The 15,280-nt window shown below is 41.5% G+C and overlaps 2 protein-coding genes across 5 annotated transcripts; both read right to left on the minus strand.

Moving 5' to 3' along the window:
- Positions 1–677: 677 nt before the first annotated feature.
- On the minus strand, positions 678–3,230 carry TMEM81 (transmembrane protein 81). The gene has a single exon (XM_026111967.2). The coding sequence runs from the start codon at positions 1,921–1,923 to the stop codon at positions 1,132–1,134; it is 792 nt and encodes a 263-aa protein (XP_025967752.2). The 5' UTR covers positions 1,924–3,230; the 3' UTR covers positions 678–1,131.
- Positions 3,231–3,362: 132 nt separating this feature from the next.
- RBBP5 (RB binding protein 5, histone lysine methyltransferase complex subunit) lies at positions 3,363–14,954 on the minus strand. Of its 4 annotated transcripts, XM_064497931.1 has the most exons (15): positions 14,849–14,954; positions 14,602–14,627; positions 14,325–14,497; positions 13,768–13,908; positions 12,987–13,149; positions 12,269–12,378; positions 11,972–12,091; positions 11,527–11,680; positions 11,345–11,416; positions 10,635–10,752; positions 10,101–10,170; positions 9,197–9,426; positions 8,101–8,295; positions 6,285–6,364; positions 3,363–5,298 (listed from the first exon to the last, which is right to left on the minus strand). In XM_064497931.1, exons 1-14 carry the CDS (start codon positions 14,865–14,867, stop codon positions 6,321–6,323), a joined length of 1,635 nt encoding a protein of 544 aa, XP_064354001.1. In that variant the 5' UTR covers positions 14,868–14,954; the 3' UTR covers positions 3,363–5,298; positions 6,285–6,320. The 4 variants fall into 4 exon arrangements, with proteins under 4 accessions (XP_064354001.1, XP_064354003.1, XP_064354004.1 ...); XM_064497933.1 differs by lacking the exon at positions 6,285–6,364; XM_064497934.1 differs by lacking the exon at positions 6,285–6,364 and having other exon boundaries at positions 3,363–5,301; positions 8,218–8,295; positions 14,849–14,953.
- Between the last annotated feature and the right edge of the window lie 326 nt (positions 14,955–15,280).

Below are 15,280 nucleotides of genomic sequence, written 5' to 3' on the forward strand. Positions count from 1 at the left end.
TCATTTCATCGAAAAAGAAAAAAAGAAAAAACAAAAAACAAAAGAGACTTAGTAAATATAGTTGTTTACTGTAAAACGGAGACAGAAACTAGAGAAGACACCTAATAGGTCCCTCTGTGAATTCGGCTACCAAGGACAGCAGCACTCCCCACTGAGCTGCTGCATGTTATATACTTGTTATCGTTAGAAGAAATGAAAAATCCACAGACTAAGTGAACTCTTCCCCTTCCTTTCCCTTTAAGATTTTAGGGAACAGCTCAGTTCTGAGTTGTTGCAAAAGCATCCAGTCATATTCCTAAGCAGTGGTGCTTTAATTGAAGATGTGCTTGTGCTATGCACCCTGCTTCACTATTCTAAACTAGACAGAAAACAGGTAGCTCCAAGCTATCGCTTGATGATACCTTACAGTTATCCAGGCTCCAGCAGAGAAATTTAAACATCTATAGGTGATCCCCACACAGTCCCCACACTCCCAGCTACTGAGACTGGACCTCTTGGATTTGACAGACAGGACACCAGGCAAGCAGGAAACCTGGTTTCTAGGCCCGGCTTGAAGATGCCCTCACTTCTCTGCACATCCTGCTGAAGAAACACCACCTACTAAAATGAGCAGTCTGTGTCAACTCACACCACCACAGAGGCCTGGACAAGGCAGAAGAAATTTTGAGGAAAAAAAAAAAAAAGAGGATCCCAAAGTATTAGCTCCAAAAGAAGAAGAAAAAGAAAAAGGAACACCTAGAGATGGAGTAAAGACCAGTTAGAGCAGCACAGCAAAACAGTGGCAAGCAGTGGACAATTTTCTGTGGCTGTCAGTGTCCTCCAGCTCCTATCTGGGTCACTGCAGGAATAACATCACATTAACCATCCTTTTACACAATGTAGAGGTCGACTGCCTTGCCCTGTCTGGAGGTATTTTCTGCACTACACCACTAAAACTCAAGATCTGGCTCTACAATCCAGTGCTAACTCACCAATTATTTCATCTGTTACCAGACTTGTGAAGCTTAATAAAGTATGTCAGCCAGAAAAAAAAAAAAAAAAAGATCACTGTGAAATATTGCGTCAATACTAATATTGTTATATACATTACAATAAGCAAGACAGGGCCAAGAAATTGCATTAAAACTCAATTCATTTCTCTGCAGCGTTGCTTCTCCAAATCTTCCGCAAAAAGTAGAGAGCTATGCTCACCAAGACACCTCCTATCACCCCACTTCCAACTCCTATCAAGGGCTCATTCAGTAATTTACTCTGCCAAAAGCTCTGCTGCTGTCGCATTTCTATGTGGGTGATGTTTTGTTTGTTTCCTTCCTCTTCATTTTCCACTATTTTCTGCTCCAAAGTCAAGGATTTTTGAAAGTCCAGATCCACTAAGTCATTTCGGATCACCCTGATCCCAAAGTAGATCCTCTTGATGACTTTGAACGTCTTTGTCATCTGCACATCACATCGGTAAGTCCCCGCATCAGACTCCCTGGTAGGAGAAAGTTTGATGACAGAATCAGGGTTTTTGAAAGGTTTGAACAGTGCATCGTTCGTAGTGATAAGGCCTTGGGCAAGCCTCCACGTGTAAGTATAGGCTTGGCTATCAATGCCAGTCGCATCTGAGCTCAGGCAGCTGATCTCAAACGGTTTGTCCGCGGGGACCGTGAAGTGGAGTAAGCCACAAATCCAGCTGGTGAGGCAGTCCGACCTGCGTAAGGTGCAATTCCTCCTCTCTCCGGCGGGAGTGATCTCACACATCTCCTCCACTTTGACGCCCAGCCCACAGGTCACACTGCAGGATGTGGTGTTGACTGAGACTTTAGCTACAACTGACTTCAGCTCTGCTGGGATAGTGACTTTTTTATAGGAAACTATCAAAGGCAGATAGAAAGCACAGGCTAATATCCCAAGGATGAGGCTGTTTTCTAAGGTCTTCATATCAGGGTTGTCAATTAGATATCCTACCTTCTAAAGCCATACAAATTCAGCAGTCAAACACAGATCGTTCTTTGTAAACATTCAAACGAAATTTTTCTGAAATTGCACCCGCATCATCTCCACGACCTAATGCTTCCATTAGAAAAAAATCCTCCAACACAACAGGCTGGAAGTATAACACTGCTAAAGAAAATGCAACACATTACTATGTCAGTCAGCATGCAAACCATAAATTCCAGTTCCTATAGTAGGGTAACAGCATGTTTTAATCCATTATATTCCAGCAACTGGGATTTGTCTATTTGACAATTTAAAAAAGATGAAGTCCTCCCTTCTTCTCTATAAGACTTTACATGTTATTTTAGATTTCCTGCTGTAAAGTAGTAATGTTCCAGTTTAGTTTTCCCACCAAACTAAAAGTGAGTAACCATTACTGGAACCTTTAATATAACACTGTCAACATAAGGAAATCATAACTACTTACACAGTACCTGTACAGTTCTGCCCTATGTATGCATATTCCTGAATCAAAAGTACTCCCCAAATTACAAAGATCACAAAAACAAGATTTTGACTTCGGTGCCATCAGACTGTCTAGACATCAAAGGCAAACCGAAGAATATGTTATCACTGACAACTTCCATACCTACGCAGGGCTCAGAGAAGTCCCTCGCGTCTCCGTGAACCCACGTTCCCCAGGGAAGCGGCGCTGATGTCACAGACCAGAACTCGGCTACAAAACCTTCTTCTGTGACCACCAGAGAAAAAAAGAACACCCCAAACTCCCAAAGTCTGCAGCCAAACTAGGTCCTCCGAGATAAGGATATCAGCATAAAGGCACATTATCAGGCTCCTTTATTAAGTACTCAAGTGCCCCAAAAGAATAATGCACTACTAAAAGTTCTTTATAAGAAAAGCAAAAAGACTTGCTATTGATGGATTAATTGAACTATGGTCAGAACAGTTCAATAATCACAGCATCTCCTTACCAGCAAGTGAATTACAGACAGCACAAAGGATTGCCATTTTCTTCAAAAGTATTGTTAATAGATATCTACACTTCTCTTCCTAACACTCCCTAAGTTATTAAAATGAGGACTTCTGAAGATCTAGTGTATTTATTTTCCACATTCAATCTCCACATTCAACAGCAATGTACTCTACACCCAGCACACTCCGTGTTCAGCTTCCCTTTCAGCATGTCCTGTCTCAGAGTTTCTGGGTTGCACTCACGTATACAGGACTTTTATTAGACTAGAGATTTACTCCTGTCTATTGAAGTATGTCATCAAGCAAATGCCGCACTACAAAAACAGCCCAGCTGCAGTGAAAGCGCACTATCGTTGTGTTTGCACTGTGGCTGTACTGCAGGATTCCTAGGCATTGTCACAATATAAACCACCACTGAAGCATGGAAAAGCCAAGACTTACCCATCAACTTTAGGAAATAAAACATACCTCTTTATTTACAAGCACAAAAACTAACATCACTGCTATATGCTACCAACAAGCCAGTATCTGACAAATATTGTACAAAACTACAGATGTCAAAAAATAAAATAAAAGATGGAAGGAAATAAACCAAGGACATATACACTGTACAGAGAAGTTTTAACAGAAGTGAAAGCTGGAGCCTGTGGCAAATTGTATGCTGTAAAAGAATCTCGAGAACCATTGCCTGTGCATCTTTAAAGCTTGGATTGGGCTCAGACACACCACAAATGGATGGATTTGACATAACAGTGTTCCACAAAGATGTGAGTTGTCCTAGAAGCAAAAAGAACAAGGAAGACTAATAACATACACCAAAGGAATTAATTTCATCAAATGAAGCAGGCCACTGTATCAAAGCCATAAATGAAAATACCTTTTTTTAAAAAAAAAAAAAGTTCTGATTTAAAATGTCTCCTCTCTTTCCATGTTTAAATCTCATGCAACTACTGCATATGTACAACTGCAAATTAATAAATATCTTTATGACTCTTCTCCTTGGCTTTTAATGTCTGCTGCAGGATATTTTGAAAAATTAAATACATAGTGATAATCTATATAATTATGTCTGGGGAAAAATTGAAAGTAATTGCTTAGGAACTATAAAAACCTCTACAAATCAAGGGGCATTAAGAAAAGAAACCTTCTTTTAATAGCCTGTTGGTCTAGTACAGAAGTGTGGGTCTGTAGGTACGGGATAGAGAAATTGTCTCTTTCCATTTCTAGAAGGAAAACATTACACAGGTAATTGAGGAACAAAAGGTCAAAGCATTGTTGGGAATAAGCCGTTAGCAGTCATCTTTCTTCTATTCTTGATCCACAAGCGTAAAAAGAAAAATGAGCATTTTAAAAATTCAAGATGTGTATGTTGCTTTACACTCAGGTTGTTATTCTCATCATCTTTTTTAAGTCTTGGACGGGAAACTGGAAAACTACCGTTTGGATTGGGAGAAATATTGGCTCTGTTTCTTCTCTAACTGCCAGCATACATCAGCTAAGGAGGAAACCAGTTCTCCCTAATAGGGCACATAATAGGAAAGAGACAGAATAAAAACACCTGCAAGGACAGAAAGAAAGTGCCAGCACAGCCTTTCATATTATTGTCTAGAAGACAGTCTATATAAACTTTGAGTCTTTTATCTAGAGCTACTTTCTCTTGTTCATTTTCCCACAAGCAGAGTCATCCTTCATGTCTAGAATATTCACAATATGAAGATTCATTCTTTTTAGACTTCAGAGGGTGTCCTGATTCTTCATATTAGATCTTTATCCACTTGAGATGAAACCAAACCTGGCACAGTCAGCAGCAGCGTTTCACTAGGCATGTCAGCACAGAAGACATCACGCTGAGCTAACAGAAAGGCTGATAAGGTAATGCAGCTGGTATAGGAGCAGAATTACAAGTCACTGAAATGAAAATTAACAGCAAAGAAAGGGAAGTTTGGAGGATACACAATCATACAGCATCAGGAATAAAAACACACACTTTGCGTATTCTTCCATCCAGGAACAAAAAGTACTTAAAAGACAATGGTTGAGAAGCTCTGGAGTGGCAGTGTTGGGTACCAGCTCACTTTAGAAAGAGTTATACATGTCAACGTGAAGGCAGTCCAATTAGTCTCTTTGCAAATCACATGACCTGAGAGCCAGCATCTTACACTGTTCGATGAAGAGGCAGTTAAGGAATGAAGGCCGTTTCCTCTTCTATAATTCATTTCTTATAACAGTCACTCCCTGAATCCATGAACAATCAGGCTGCTGTATTAAAGTCAGTCCATTCTGACTGAGCACTTCCATCTATTTTCCACATTATGGTGCCAATATAGGAAAGAATACAGGAAGATAAAGAAGAGTGTCTTCATAACAATTCTGAGATTGCACCACCTGCTAAAGAGATCAAAGACAGGTGAAAAATAAATCAAACTCATGAACAGATGTCACCAGCAACCAGAGACTACCAAATATGGTAGAATTTCCAGGAAAAAAAATGAAAGAGAACGAGATTTTCCAGATAAAGCCATTCTTTTCAGAGCAAGATATAATCAACAAGATACTAAGACAAATTAAGATCTCCAGTACAGGCGCAGACAAGGTAGCTGAGAAACTCTGAGCTATTAGGACTTATTAGGTCCTCTGAAGTCAACAGTACTGTAGAAGGGAGCACAGTAATGGATCCTACTGAGAGACAGAAGTGCAGCATAACAATATTTATTATCTGTCTATAGCTCAATCAAGCTACAGAACATTGTTATGGAAAAATAATCTTAAGTTCTTACAGGCATCAAAGATTAAAAAAAAAAATTAAGAGAGCTCTGCCCTCTCCAATAGATCAGTAAAGCAAACCGGGAACTTGGGTTTAAACCCAATCCATTTGTTCACATAAAAAAATGAATTTCCATTTCACACTGTCCAAAAAATGAAACTAATTCCACTGGCACAGATATGCACATCCCAAGCTCAGCAGCAGTTAACAAGTTAAATTCCATAGTCACCAAATTCCATAGTCCAACAGCAAGTTGGACAACATCACTATAAATGCATGGGATCATTACAAACAAAAACACCCACAAAAGCCTCCCAAATAGGACTTTACAAGGATGTGCAAAAAAGACAAGAAAAGAGTCTGTCTTGAATATTGCTTCATTTGAAGTATGCCAGAGGAAATGGGATTAATATTTTTCCTACAGCTCTACAGAAGAGACGGATGCAATAGTGATTACAAGCTTCAAGAAGAAGTTACAGAGATCTATCTACAAAGCAAATCAGATCAAGCAAATTAGTGAAACAAGTTGATAATAAAATTACACAGTGAAAAAAATGAACAAAAATACTTGCTATTAAAACCACTGATGTGAAAATAGACTGCTTACACTGCTGCCTAAACAGAAGTTGAAATGTCCAGTTTTTCATAAAAGCAAATAATCACTGAAATTTGTTTTTGGAAGCCACACTGTAAGTGATAAAAGAAAGCAATTAACAGGCCTGCTGACAAAACTAACAGTTACGCTCATGTGGTCTTCAAACCAGTCCTGTTCATCCAACAGGACACAATAGGGCAGTCAGGATGCATAACAGAAGCCAGCAAAGACATCTGAGCATCTTTAGGATCCAGACATTTGTTACTATTATGTTGTTACTTTAAAACATACTGGATGCTCCATAATTATATTTGAGAAATCAAAGAGAATTACCCTGTCTGACAAATCTGACATCAGAAATAATCAACACCCCCTGGGCTTGGAACAAGGTTTGAAGATGTTTTTAACTAGTATCTGCTTAATTTCTGAATTCTGCAGGATGTAATATGTCAAAGGATTAAATGGAAGCCCCAAAAAAATAATCACCACTTTTTGCCCTGTGTAGACAAGTTTCTTTTATCACATCCCCTCTTTATGCAAATTATCAATTGCAGTACAAGCAACATAACAGGAGCAGAGCAGGAAGGACAATGAGCAAGGTGGGTAACAGAGGACCAGCAGTGAGGGAAGGAAGGTGGGGGCAGAGGGGAAATGAATTCTGTACAGCCTAAAATCCACAGCAGCAGCTGCTGAGTTCAAGGAAATGCAAAATTTGATATATTAATTACATCATGCCTTTGAAATTGTTTATATATCAATCCCGAGCTCTTTTCTACAACATAAAAGAAAAAGAGGAGTCCACATTGTTTTATCCAAACGTATTTCCTTTACCACGCTTGAACAAACTTTTTCCAAATAACAAGCTCAGGTAGCAAATGAGAGATGTGGGAAACACTTGTTATCAGCTGAGAGCCAATCTTCCTTTGAAATTTTCATTTTGGACCCCAAAACAGATGACTCAAATAATCTTGAAATAGCACGACCAACAAAACATGACCAGAAAAACGTAGAAAGGACCACCAAAACCCAACTTCATTTATAGGAACTGCACTCTCTGGAATTTAACTGACACTGCTGCACAGCTAGAAATGAAAATTCAGATCCTGAATTTTATCTCTGGGTCTGTTTAATCAAACAGACCATTAGAAGCGCTCAATCTTCTTTACAGTCCTTTAAAAGACAGCAGGCTTTGCCTAGTGGAAAGTTGCAGGTATGTATTTTGGCAGGAGACCTTTAAAACAAACAATACTCCAATTCGTTGAGAGAAAAAGAGAACTTTGATTGGCTCATTCAAAAGAGACTCAGAGAACAGGAAAAATAAAAGCTCCTCTAAGTCGATGGGCAGTACTTCTATCCCTCAAAACCACAAAGGCCTCCTCCGTTTTCTAGTTCTGCTTACAGAACTTTTCTGCTCCTTATCATACTACTCAGTATTAATGATGGCATCAAATGTCATTTTTAGCTTCAGAATCCTTTGCTATTTTTATTTTTCTTGTTGAACTCTACCCAGAAAAACTGCACACTATTGAGAACTTAAGAGTTGACAGAAATTATCAAAAAGATTAAAATTATCAAAAAGTTTTTGCTTTTGAAGTAATGCTCAATCTCTTTATATGCAACGACACATGCATTAACATTACCTTTATGAAAAAATATTAAAAGCACTTCCACTTAAAAAAAAGTAAAATTTTGCCTATCCTTGACAGCAGCTAAACATTTAGTGAGCAAGTGCCATTTGGGAAGATAAAACGCTATGACTAGATTAAGTCAGGGTCTGTACAAAGCAAGGCCACCAAGCAAGCCAACGACGCTCACACTGGGTCCTTACCTGCCAACGGCTGTCCCAGCTCCGCCTGCACTTTACCCTTCGCTGCTCCTTCCAGAGGTAAAGCACCTCTGTCCCCTTTGTAGAGTTTCGGTTTAAATGGAGAATCTTTGTCTTTACCTTTTGATCCTTTAGGCCTGCCTGCTTGCTTCTTCTTGGATTTACCATCTCCCTTCACACCCAGCAGCGGATGGACTTCTGTGGAGAGACAACGTTACCAAAGTGAGTTATCCTTTAGGATATCCTTTAGGATACTTATACCAGCAGTTACGGTCCTTGGAGCATCCAACAGAATGGCTACTTCTCATTTAGTTATCATCCCACTTTTATACTTAAATCACTTCAAGTTACAGGATGGTAATTGTTAAAATAAATACTGTCGCACAGCAGCTGTCCGTTTGGTTTCTAGAAATTAGACAAAAATTCCCCGATCACTTGTCCAGCACCAAGTCCCTGAAATGGGAACAAAGACAAAAGAGGCTATGTCGGAGATGGCTCAGCCAAGCCCAGAGTAAACATCCGAATCCCCAAAAGACAAAAATTAATGCAGACTGCAGAAAGGGCTTCTTACATGAGAGACAGCAGATTTTGTTGTCTTTGCCAACTTCCAGACAAAACCCAGTGGTAAAGATCAGAAGGGATTTCTTTTGCTACATTTGCTTCTACTTCTGAAGCTCTAACAGAATGGTCTTAAACTGCTAATAATGTATACAATACATTATTTCCACTAATACAAGTCTAGGTTCTAGTATTTTCATATTCCAGGGACAGCAGAAAGTAATGTATTGAACAAGGTTTTTCTATTTAAATTAAAAAAAAAAAAAAAAGGCTGCCAAATTAAAGACAAATAACATTACAAATTACAATTGCAGGAGGCCTTTATTCATTCCGAGCTTGCAAAGTGTCAAAAAAACCCAAAACAAAACAAAAAAAACACAGCAAAGTGCTGGTGACCACTGATGACTACTGTAAGAAATACCCTCACAGAAAGAAGAAAATTAAGGAGTGATCTTCTGAACTCCTGGCCTTCAGACTAGGCAAAGCTAAAAATCATCCCATGAGCAGAACAGGCATTAGTACAGTGGCAGCTTCTACTCACCGTCATTAGGTACTCCTTGTAGTTCAATGTTGGTGGTTTTGGGCTTCTTCTTTGGTGCCTGAGGACCATCAGAAGAGGATTGCCTTTTCTTCTCAGAACCTATTCCCTCATCAGTTAAAGAACTCTGAACAGCATCAGGTGGAGGACCATAGGGGTTTTCTTCCGGATCTTCCACTTCAGGAGCAATGGGCAAGTAAAGCAAAGCCTTTGAGTCCTCCAGTTCTTCATCACTACAAAGAAAAAAAATATGCCTTCATTTAAAACTAGGGTCTTTAGTATCTTCTTCCTTCATATCTATAAACCAAGACCTGTCTCTGAAGGCTGCTGTCACATCCATGCTACATAACTGACCAAAGCAGTCTGCAGCCTGAGAACCCTGTATGAATATTGACCATATAACCAAAGGGATTAGGAAGGAAAGTAAAAATGACGTGAAGATAAGAATTTGTAATGCTTAGCAGTAGAGCATGCCACATCTCACAGGAGTGTCATGGTCAGGCTGCCAAATGTTATCCTGTGTAAGACCGATGGTGACTAACGAGATTCTGGGACAGAGAAAGAAAATGAAAACACTGTTGGAAGTTTCTCAGAGATACACAGAGAATAAGAAAGGAAGAACAAAAGGACGGGTCTCTTATCAGAGGCTCTTCTCTTATCCTCTTCCCCCAGACTAGAAACTGAAACCTACACTATGTTTATGCAGCAACTAAGGTAGTGAAACAGTGATCTTTGGACATAGAGACACACCTTAGCCTCCAAAAATGGCTTTTTATACAAGTAATTCCTTCCCTTCACTACCTGAAGAACACACAAAAACCAGGTACAAGGTTGTTACAATATATTAGAAACACAATCTTAATGATACATTTCATATTCTTTTCTTAAACAAAAGACATTCTTTCACCTGCTACAGAAGGCAGCAATGGGATCTACACTAGTTACATCCACTTCTTCATCTTCTGCAGCATCAGCACCTGAGAATCAGGGAAACAGAAAATTAAAGACAGTAGGGAAAAGAGAGAGCGGTCTATGGTATGCTGGGAACAATTCTCCTTTCTTTGGCTTAGCTATAGCCTTTCACAGTGCATAATTTTTTGGCACCACCAAGTGGCCAAATTGTGCTGCTACTGATTCAAATTCAGCATTATTTCCCTTGAGAGCAAGCCCATATGGCAATGTTAAGTCTACTGCTTAAATACATACTAGAAAGGGGAGTCATTTTTAAACAATTGTTGGATGTCAATTGGTAAAAATCATATGAATTGCAGTATTTCATACATCCTCAGTCATCCACTGCTGTTTTGCAATCTACCAGCCTTAAATATTACCACAATCGTTAGTTTTAGTTTTTATTATAGCCACATATTTGGACTATAATTACTTGATAAAAACGGAATTTCTAGCCAGCCACACCTTTGTAACACAGTTTATGCTTTACCTGTCTGTTCTGGTTCACTCTTATCTTCATCTTCAATGTCAAACTCTGACTCCCTCTCTTCATACTCTACATTTTCATCCAGCTCTTTGAAGTCAGGTGCAAAGGCACTCCAGTTTTCCTAAACCACAAATTCAAGAGTAATTTTACCTTATGCAAAGGAACAGAGCCACAGTGAGGACCTTATGCAATCAGTGTCTCATTCCGCATCTAAATCTTCCAAGTCACATGCAAGCTCACAAAAACGTCAAGTCTCTTTCAGGTCCACAGTCACATTGCAAATTAGGAAGTGCACAAGTTAGTTCCTACCACAAACAGAACATTGTAATACTCAAACACTACAGTGTTATGTCCTCATTACCCCTAAAATCAAAGCTCTGTGTTAAACTAATTCATCTTTGGCTCATTCACTCAGATTTCCTGTATTTAAACAGCACATTCAGAAGGACACCACTCACACACAAAATATTTCTATGATGATATTAAAAGCTATCTGCAAAGCCTGACTAGCTTCAGCAGCTGAAGCATGAGTACCCTCCTCACATTCAACAGGATGACAAACATATTTCAAAGTCAGGCAGGTGAACCTAAAGAACTTGATGAATTGGTATTTAATAAGAATAATCCTAAAGGATTTCAATACGCCATAATTCAGTCTACTTGGATGGAGACCACTGGGTAAGCCTCTTAAGGAAGAGATCTATAACACTTACCACTTGATTCTGAGCCCATATTGACACAACACCACTGGAAATAGATGCTATGATCGGTCGGACAGGATGCCACTGGGTTTATTTGAAAGAGAAAAAGAGGAAGAGCTTAATTTGTAAATGGAATTAGGAAAACTTAGTTTATAAATAACAAGAAACATAATAATAGTGGTCAATGTTCTTACTGCTACATCCAAAAGGAGCTCTCCTCTGGTCCCATGGAGGATTTTCACTAGGTTTCCAATACTTTTTTCCCAAATGTATAGGGCATGCTGTCGTGCTGAACCTGCCACTATATATTCACCATCCCCAGAGAAACAGCACTTCTTCCACGGTGTCCTGCATGCAAAGAAATTCATAGTTCAAAGCAGCTAGTTAAATAACTTCACAACACGGAGAATGGAGGACTACAGAACAGGATTGTTCCTCAGATCGATATTTTCTGGCCTCCATCCACAAATAATATTTGAGCTTCAAATTAAGTTGTGACACAGGTTTCAAATGAAAACATTCCTCCACTACACTGAAGGAGATACTGAACCAGTCTTCGTCCAAAAGCTCCCAATAGGGCAGAGTGCATATATCTCACCTTTTCAAGTCAGGCTGACCAATCGTTTTGGCACCTCTTACCTATTAACTAAATCCTGCAGCTTCTGCATTGGTTCAGGCTCTCCATCTCGTCCACAGGTTAGAATTTCACGCCCATCATACACTCTGATTATACGGTCAGCTGTGTTTATTAAAAAGCAGCTGTAGGAAGAAGGGCAGAGAACATTCATTGCATTAAAAGTCTATGAAATTAGAAAAAAATCAAAATACATTCTGTTAAAGAATTGAGGGATTTTTTTAAGCTTTCTATACTTTATCAATCCACTCTGTAGTTTTCAATTTGTCTTTGGAGACCACTTGACAGATGAGGAAACTCACCTTCCTTTCCGAGCAAATTCTATTGATTTAATAGCTGTGGTGTTGCTGGTTCCAGTTGTCACTCTGAAGGAAGCAACAAGATCCTGAGTATCTGTTTTTAAGACCAAGATCTGCAGATTAAGGAAAGAGAAGGCAATCAGTATCTTTGTTATGATTCATTCCCCTTTTAGTACCTTGCACATCAGCTACTAACTGTGCCAACAGCAGCCTGAGCGACCTAAACCAGAATAGTTGGGATTCTGCAACTATAGTTTCTGCTTCTAGAAACTCATACGAGCAGTTCTGTCATCTTATGACCGCCAGTGAAATACACAGGACTGCTTTTTGACAGATCATGGCTTAAATTAGCAGATACATATTGTTCCGAACCCCTCTGACAAAACTGTCCTTTCAAAGTACTTTACCACATGTACACTTATGTGCACTGGAAAAGGACCCAACAAGTGCGATCAAACATAGCAGCAACACAAAGACCTAACTCACACCAAGAATTATAAGCTACAGATCTTGAAAGATAAAATGAGATACTTTATTCAGAAAGATCCTATCTACACAATATCAATTATTCAAGAAGCATTCAGGAAGTCTTATTTTTATATTAAAACAAAGCATGTAACCTAAAAATGTCAATCATCTTGAGGAAAAGAAAAAATCCACTACTAACAAAAAGTAACCCCAGCTATTCCATCCAGCATCACCTGCTCAGTCTAAGTCTCACCTTCCCCTTGGCGTTGCCTGTATAAATGTATTCCCCTCGTCTGTCAAAGGAGGCCACAACATTGAGATCAGAATCATCATCCACAGGTAGAACAACATGTTTGGAGTCAGACAGCGTTAGCATCACTGGCGCAGACTTCATGGGACAAACCAAAACCCTGTTTCTGAAGGCAAAAAAACCCCACCAAAAGTTACTAGTTTCTCCTTTGTTTCACATTTCAAAGCAGAAAAATTCTGAAAAGACTAGGGATTACAATGCTGAAGACTTCTGAAAACTGAGCTTTACACAAGCTTTATTTGTTGCCTTATGATTTTGATCTATTGAAAGTTTATTTAAGCAGGTGGTATTGCAGCTGAACAAGATTCCAACAGTTTCTTTTTCTTTCTCTACTACTCTTGAGAAATATAAGAATACCCCTGTATTCTTACATTCTCAGGTCTTCCATGTTTTTATTACAAAATGACATTAAGCTGGTGTCTACTTTCATTTTCTTTCTTTTTCTGGAAGCTTTTCCGTGTTTATACAATAACTTGTAAACTCAACAAGACATTTAAATACGTGTTTTTAAGAACCATCCTTTTGTTTACTCTCATCTTTTCCTGCTTTCATAATAAAAAGAGTCACAACAAAACTAGCTAGGGCTCTAATCACAGAAAGCTGGTAAACTGAAAGCATCTATTGCGTTAAAAAAAATCATTTTGCAAAAACTGCAATAAAAATATCGTATAATCCTTAATTATACCAAAAAGAGAGCACTTAACTGTTCTTTCACAGAACTTACTGGTCTCGAGGGTGGTACTGAACTTTCAAGATAGGCGAAGGAAATCGAAACCTCTGGTCGCAGTCTCCAGAGAGAACATCCCACTGCGATACAATGTTATCGGTTGAAGCACTCACCAACTTGTGACCATCTCGACTCCAGCTACAGAGACAAGAGGCAACTGAAGTAAAAAATTTTTTCTTAAGTGCCAAAACGTACGCAATCAATAGAGAGTTTAAACAAATTATCAGACCAAATTACCAGGTTCAGCTAAAAATCTGTTAGCCAGAGAAGAAACTCCTTTGAGCTCCAACCTCCCAAAACTTATTAAGCATATTGTTTTTCCAACTCTCTTAAAAGAGGCCTAAAACATAATTGAGCAACAGCACGATCCTAAAATGCAGCTGAGTATCCCTTAACTTGCTTGTTGGATATCACAGCCTCTGACCCTCAGCAAACACACACGGGCAGCTTCTAACCAAAATCAGAGAAAATCTTTCATATGAAGCATTGTACATTATGACTAAAACCTTGAGTTGTCTTTTTGGGGGGGTGAGGGGAAGGGGGTCATTCCTCACCACAAGGAGCAGACAGGGTGGATGTGCGCACTGATGATTTTGGCTATGCCCCTCGTCAGGAAGTCCCAGATGACGATGCGCCCATCGTTGCAGCCCACGGCGAGCAGGGTGCCCCAGCGGTTGAAGGTGCACGTCAGGGCCATGCTGATGCAGTCCAAGGTGCCATCGGCCTCCTGCGGGGACCAGAGCCGGGGGGGCTGTCAGGGGACACCACCCACCTCCCTCCCTCCCTCCCAGCCGGCGGGGCCGGGGCAGCCCCCGCGGCAGGCGCGTTTACCTCGGGGTAGTTCTGGCCGAAGGACTCTGCAACGAAACGCAAAGACAGCGCTTGAGCCAGGCGCGCTCCGCTCCGCACCGCACCGCTCCGCACCGCACCGCCCCAGCCCGGCCCGCCCCCAGCCCGGCCGGCTCGGCGCCCGCTCCCGGCCCGCCGCCCGCGCCCCTTCCCCGCCCCGGGAGCTGCGGGCTGCCGCCAGGCCCCGGCCGCGCCCCCCCGGCCCAGGCCGCCCCCGGCCGCGACCCACCGAGCAGCTCCAGGTTCATCGCGGCCGCCGTCCCGCTCGCTGCGTCCCCGCTGGCTAAGGACCCCGCCGGGGGCCTCCGCCCCCCCGCGCCAGGCCGCCCCGGCGTTTGCCTGACGAGCCTCCCGCCACCCTCCCGCCAGCCCCGCGGCCCGGCGGCGCCCGGCGCGGCCCGACACGGCGCCGCTGCTCCCTCAGCGCGGCGGCTGGGCGGGCGGCGAGCGGCGGCCGCGGCGGCGCGGAGCAGGCAGCGCGGCGGGCAGCCCCCGCGCGTGCGCGGCGGGGAGGGCGCCGGGCGGAAGCTACGGCGGCGCGAGCGAGGTTCCGGGCAGCGCGCGGGCGGGCGCCGTTGCCAGGAGACGGGCGGGGGCGGCGGGGCGGGACCGGACCGGTCCGGCCGGCGCCGCCCACCCGCCGTTAACGGCCACGTTACTG

The sequence above is a fragment of the Dromaius novaehollandiae genome, chromosome 27 (assembly GCF_036370855.1).
Source record: "Dromaius novaehollandiae isolate bDroNov1 chromosome 27, bDroNov1.hap1, whole genome shotgun sequence".
NCBI classification, from domain to species: Eukaryota; Metazoa; Chordata; class Aves; order Casuariiformes; family Dromaiidae; genus Dromaius; species Dromaius novaehollandiae.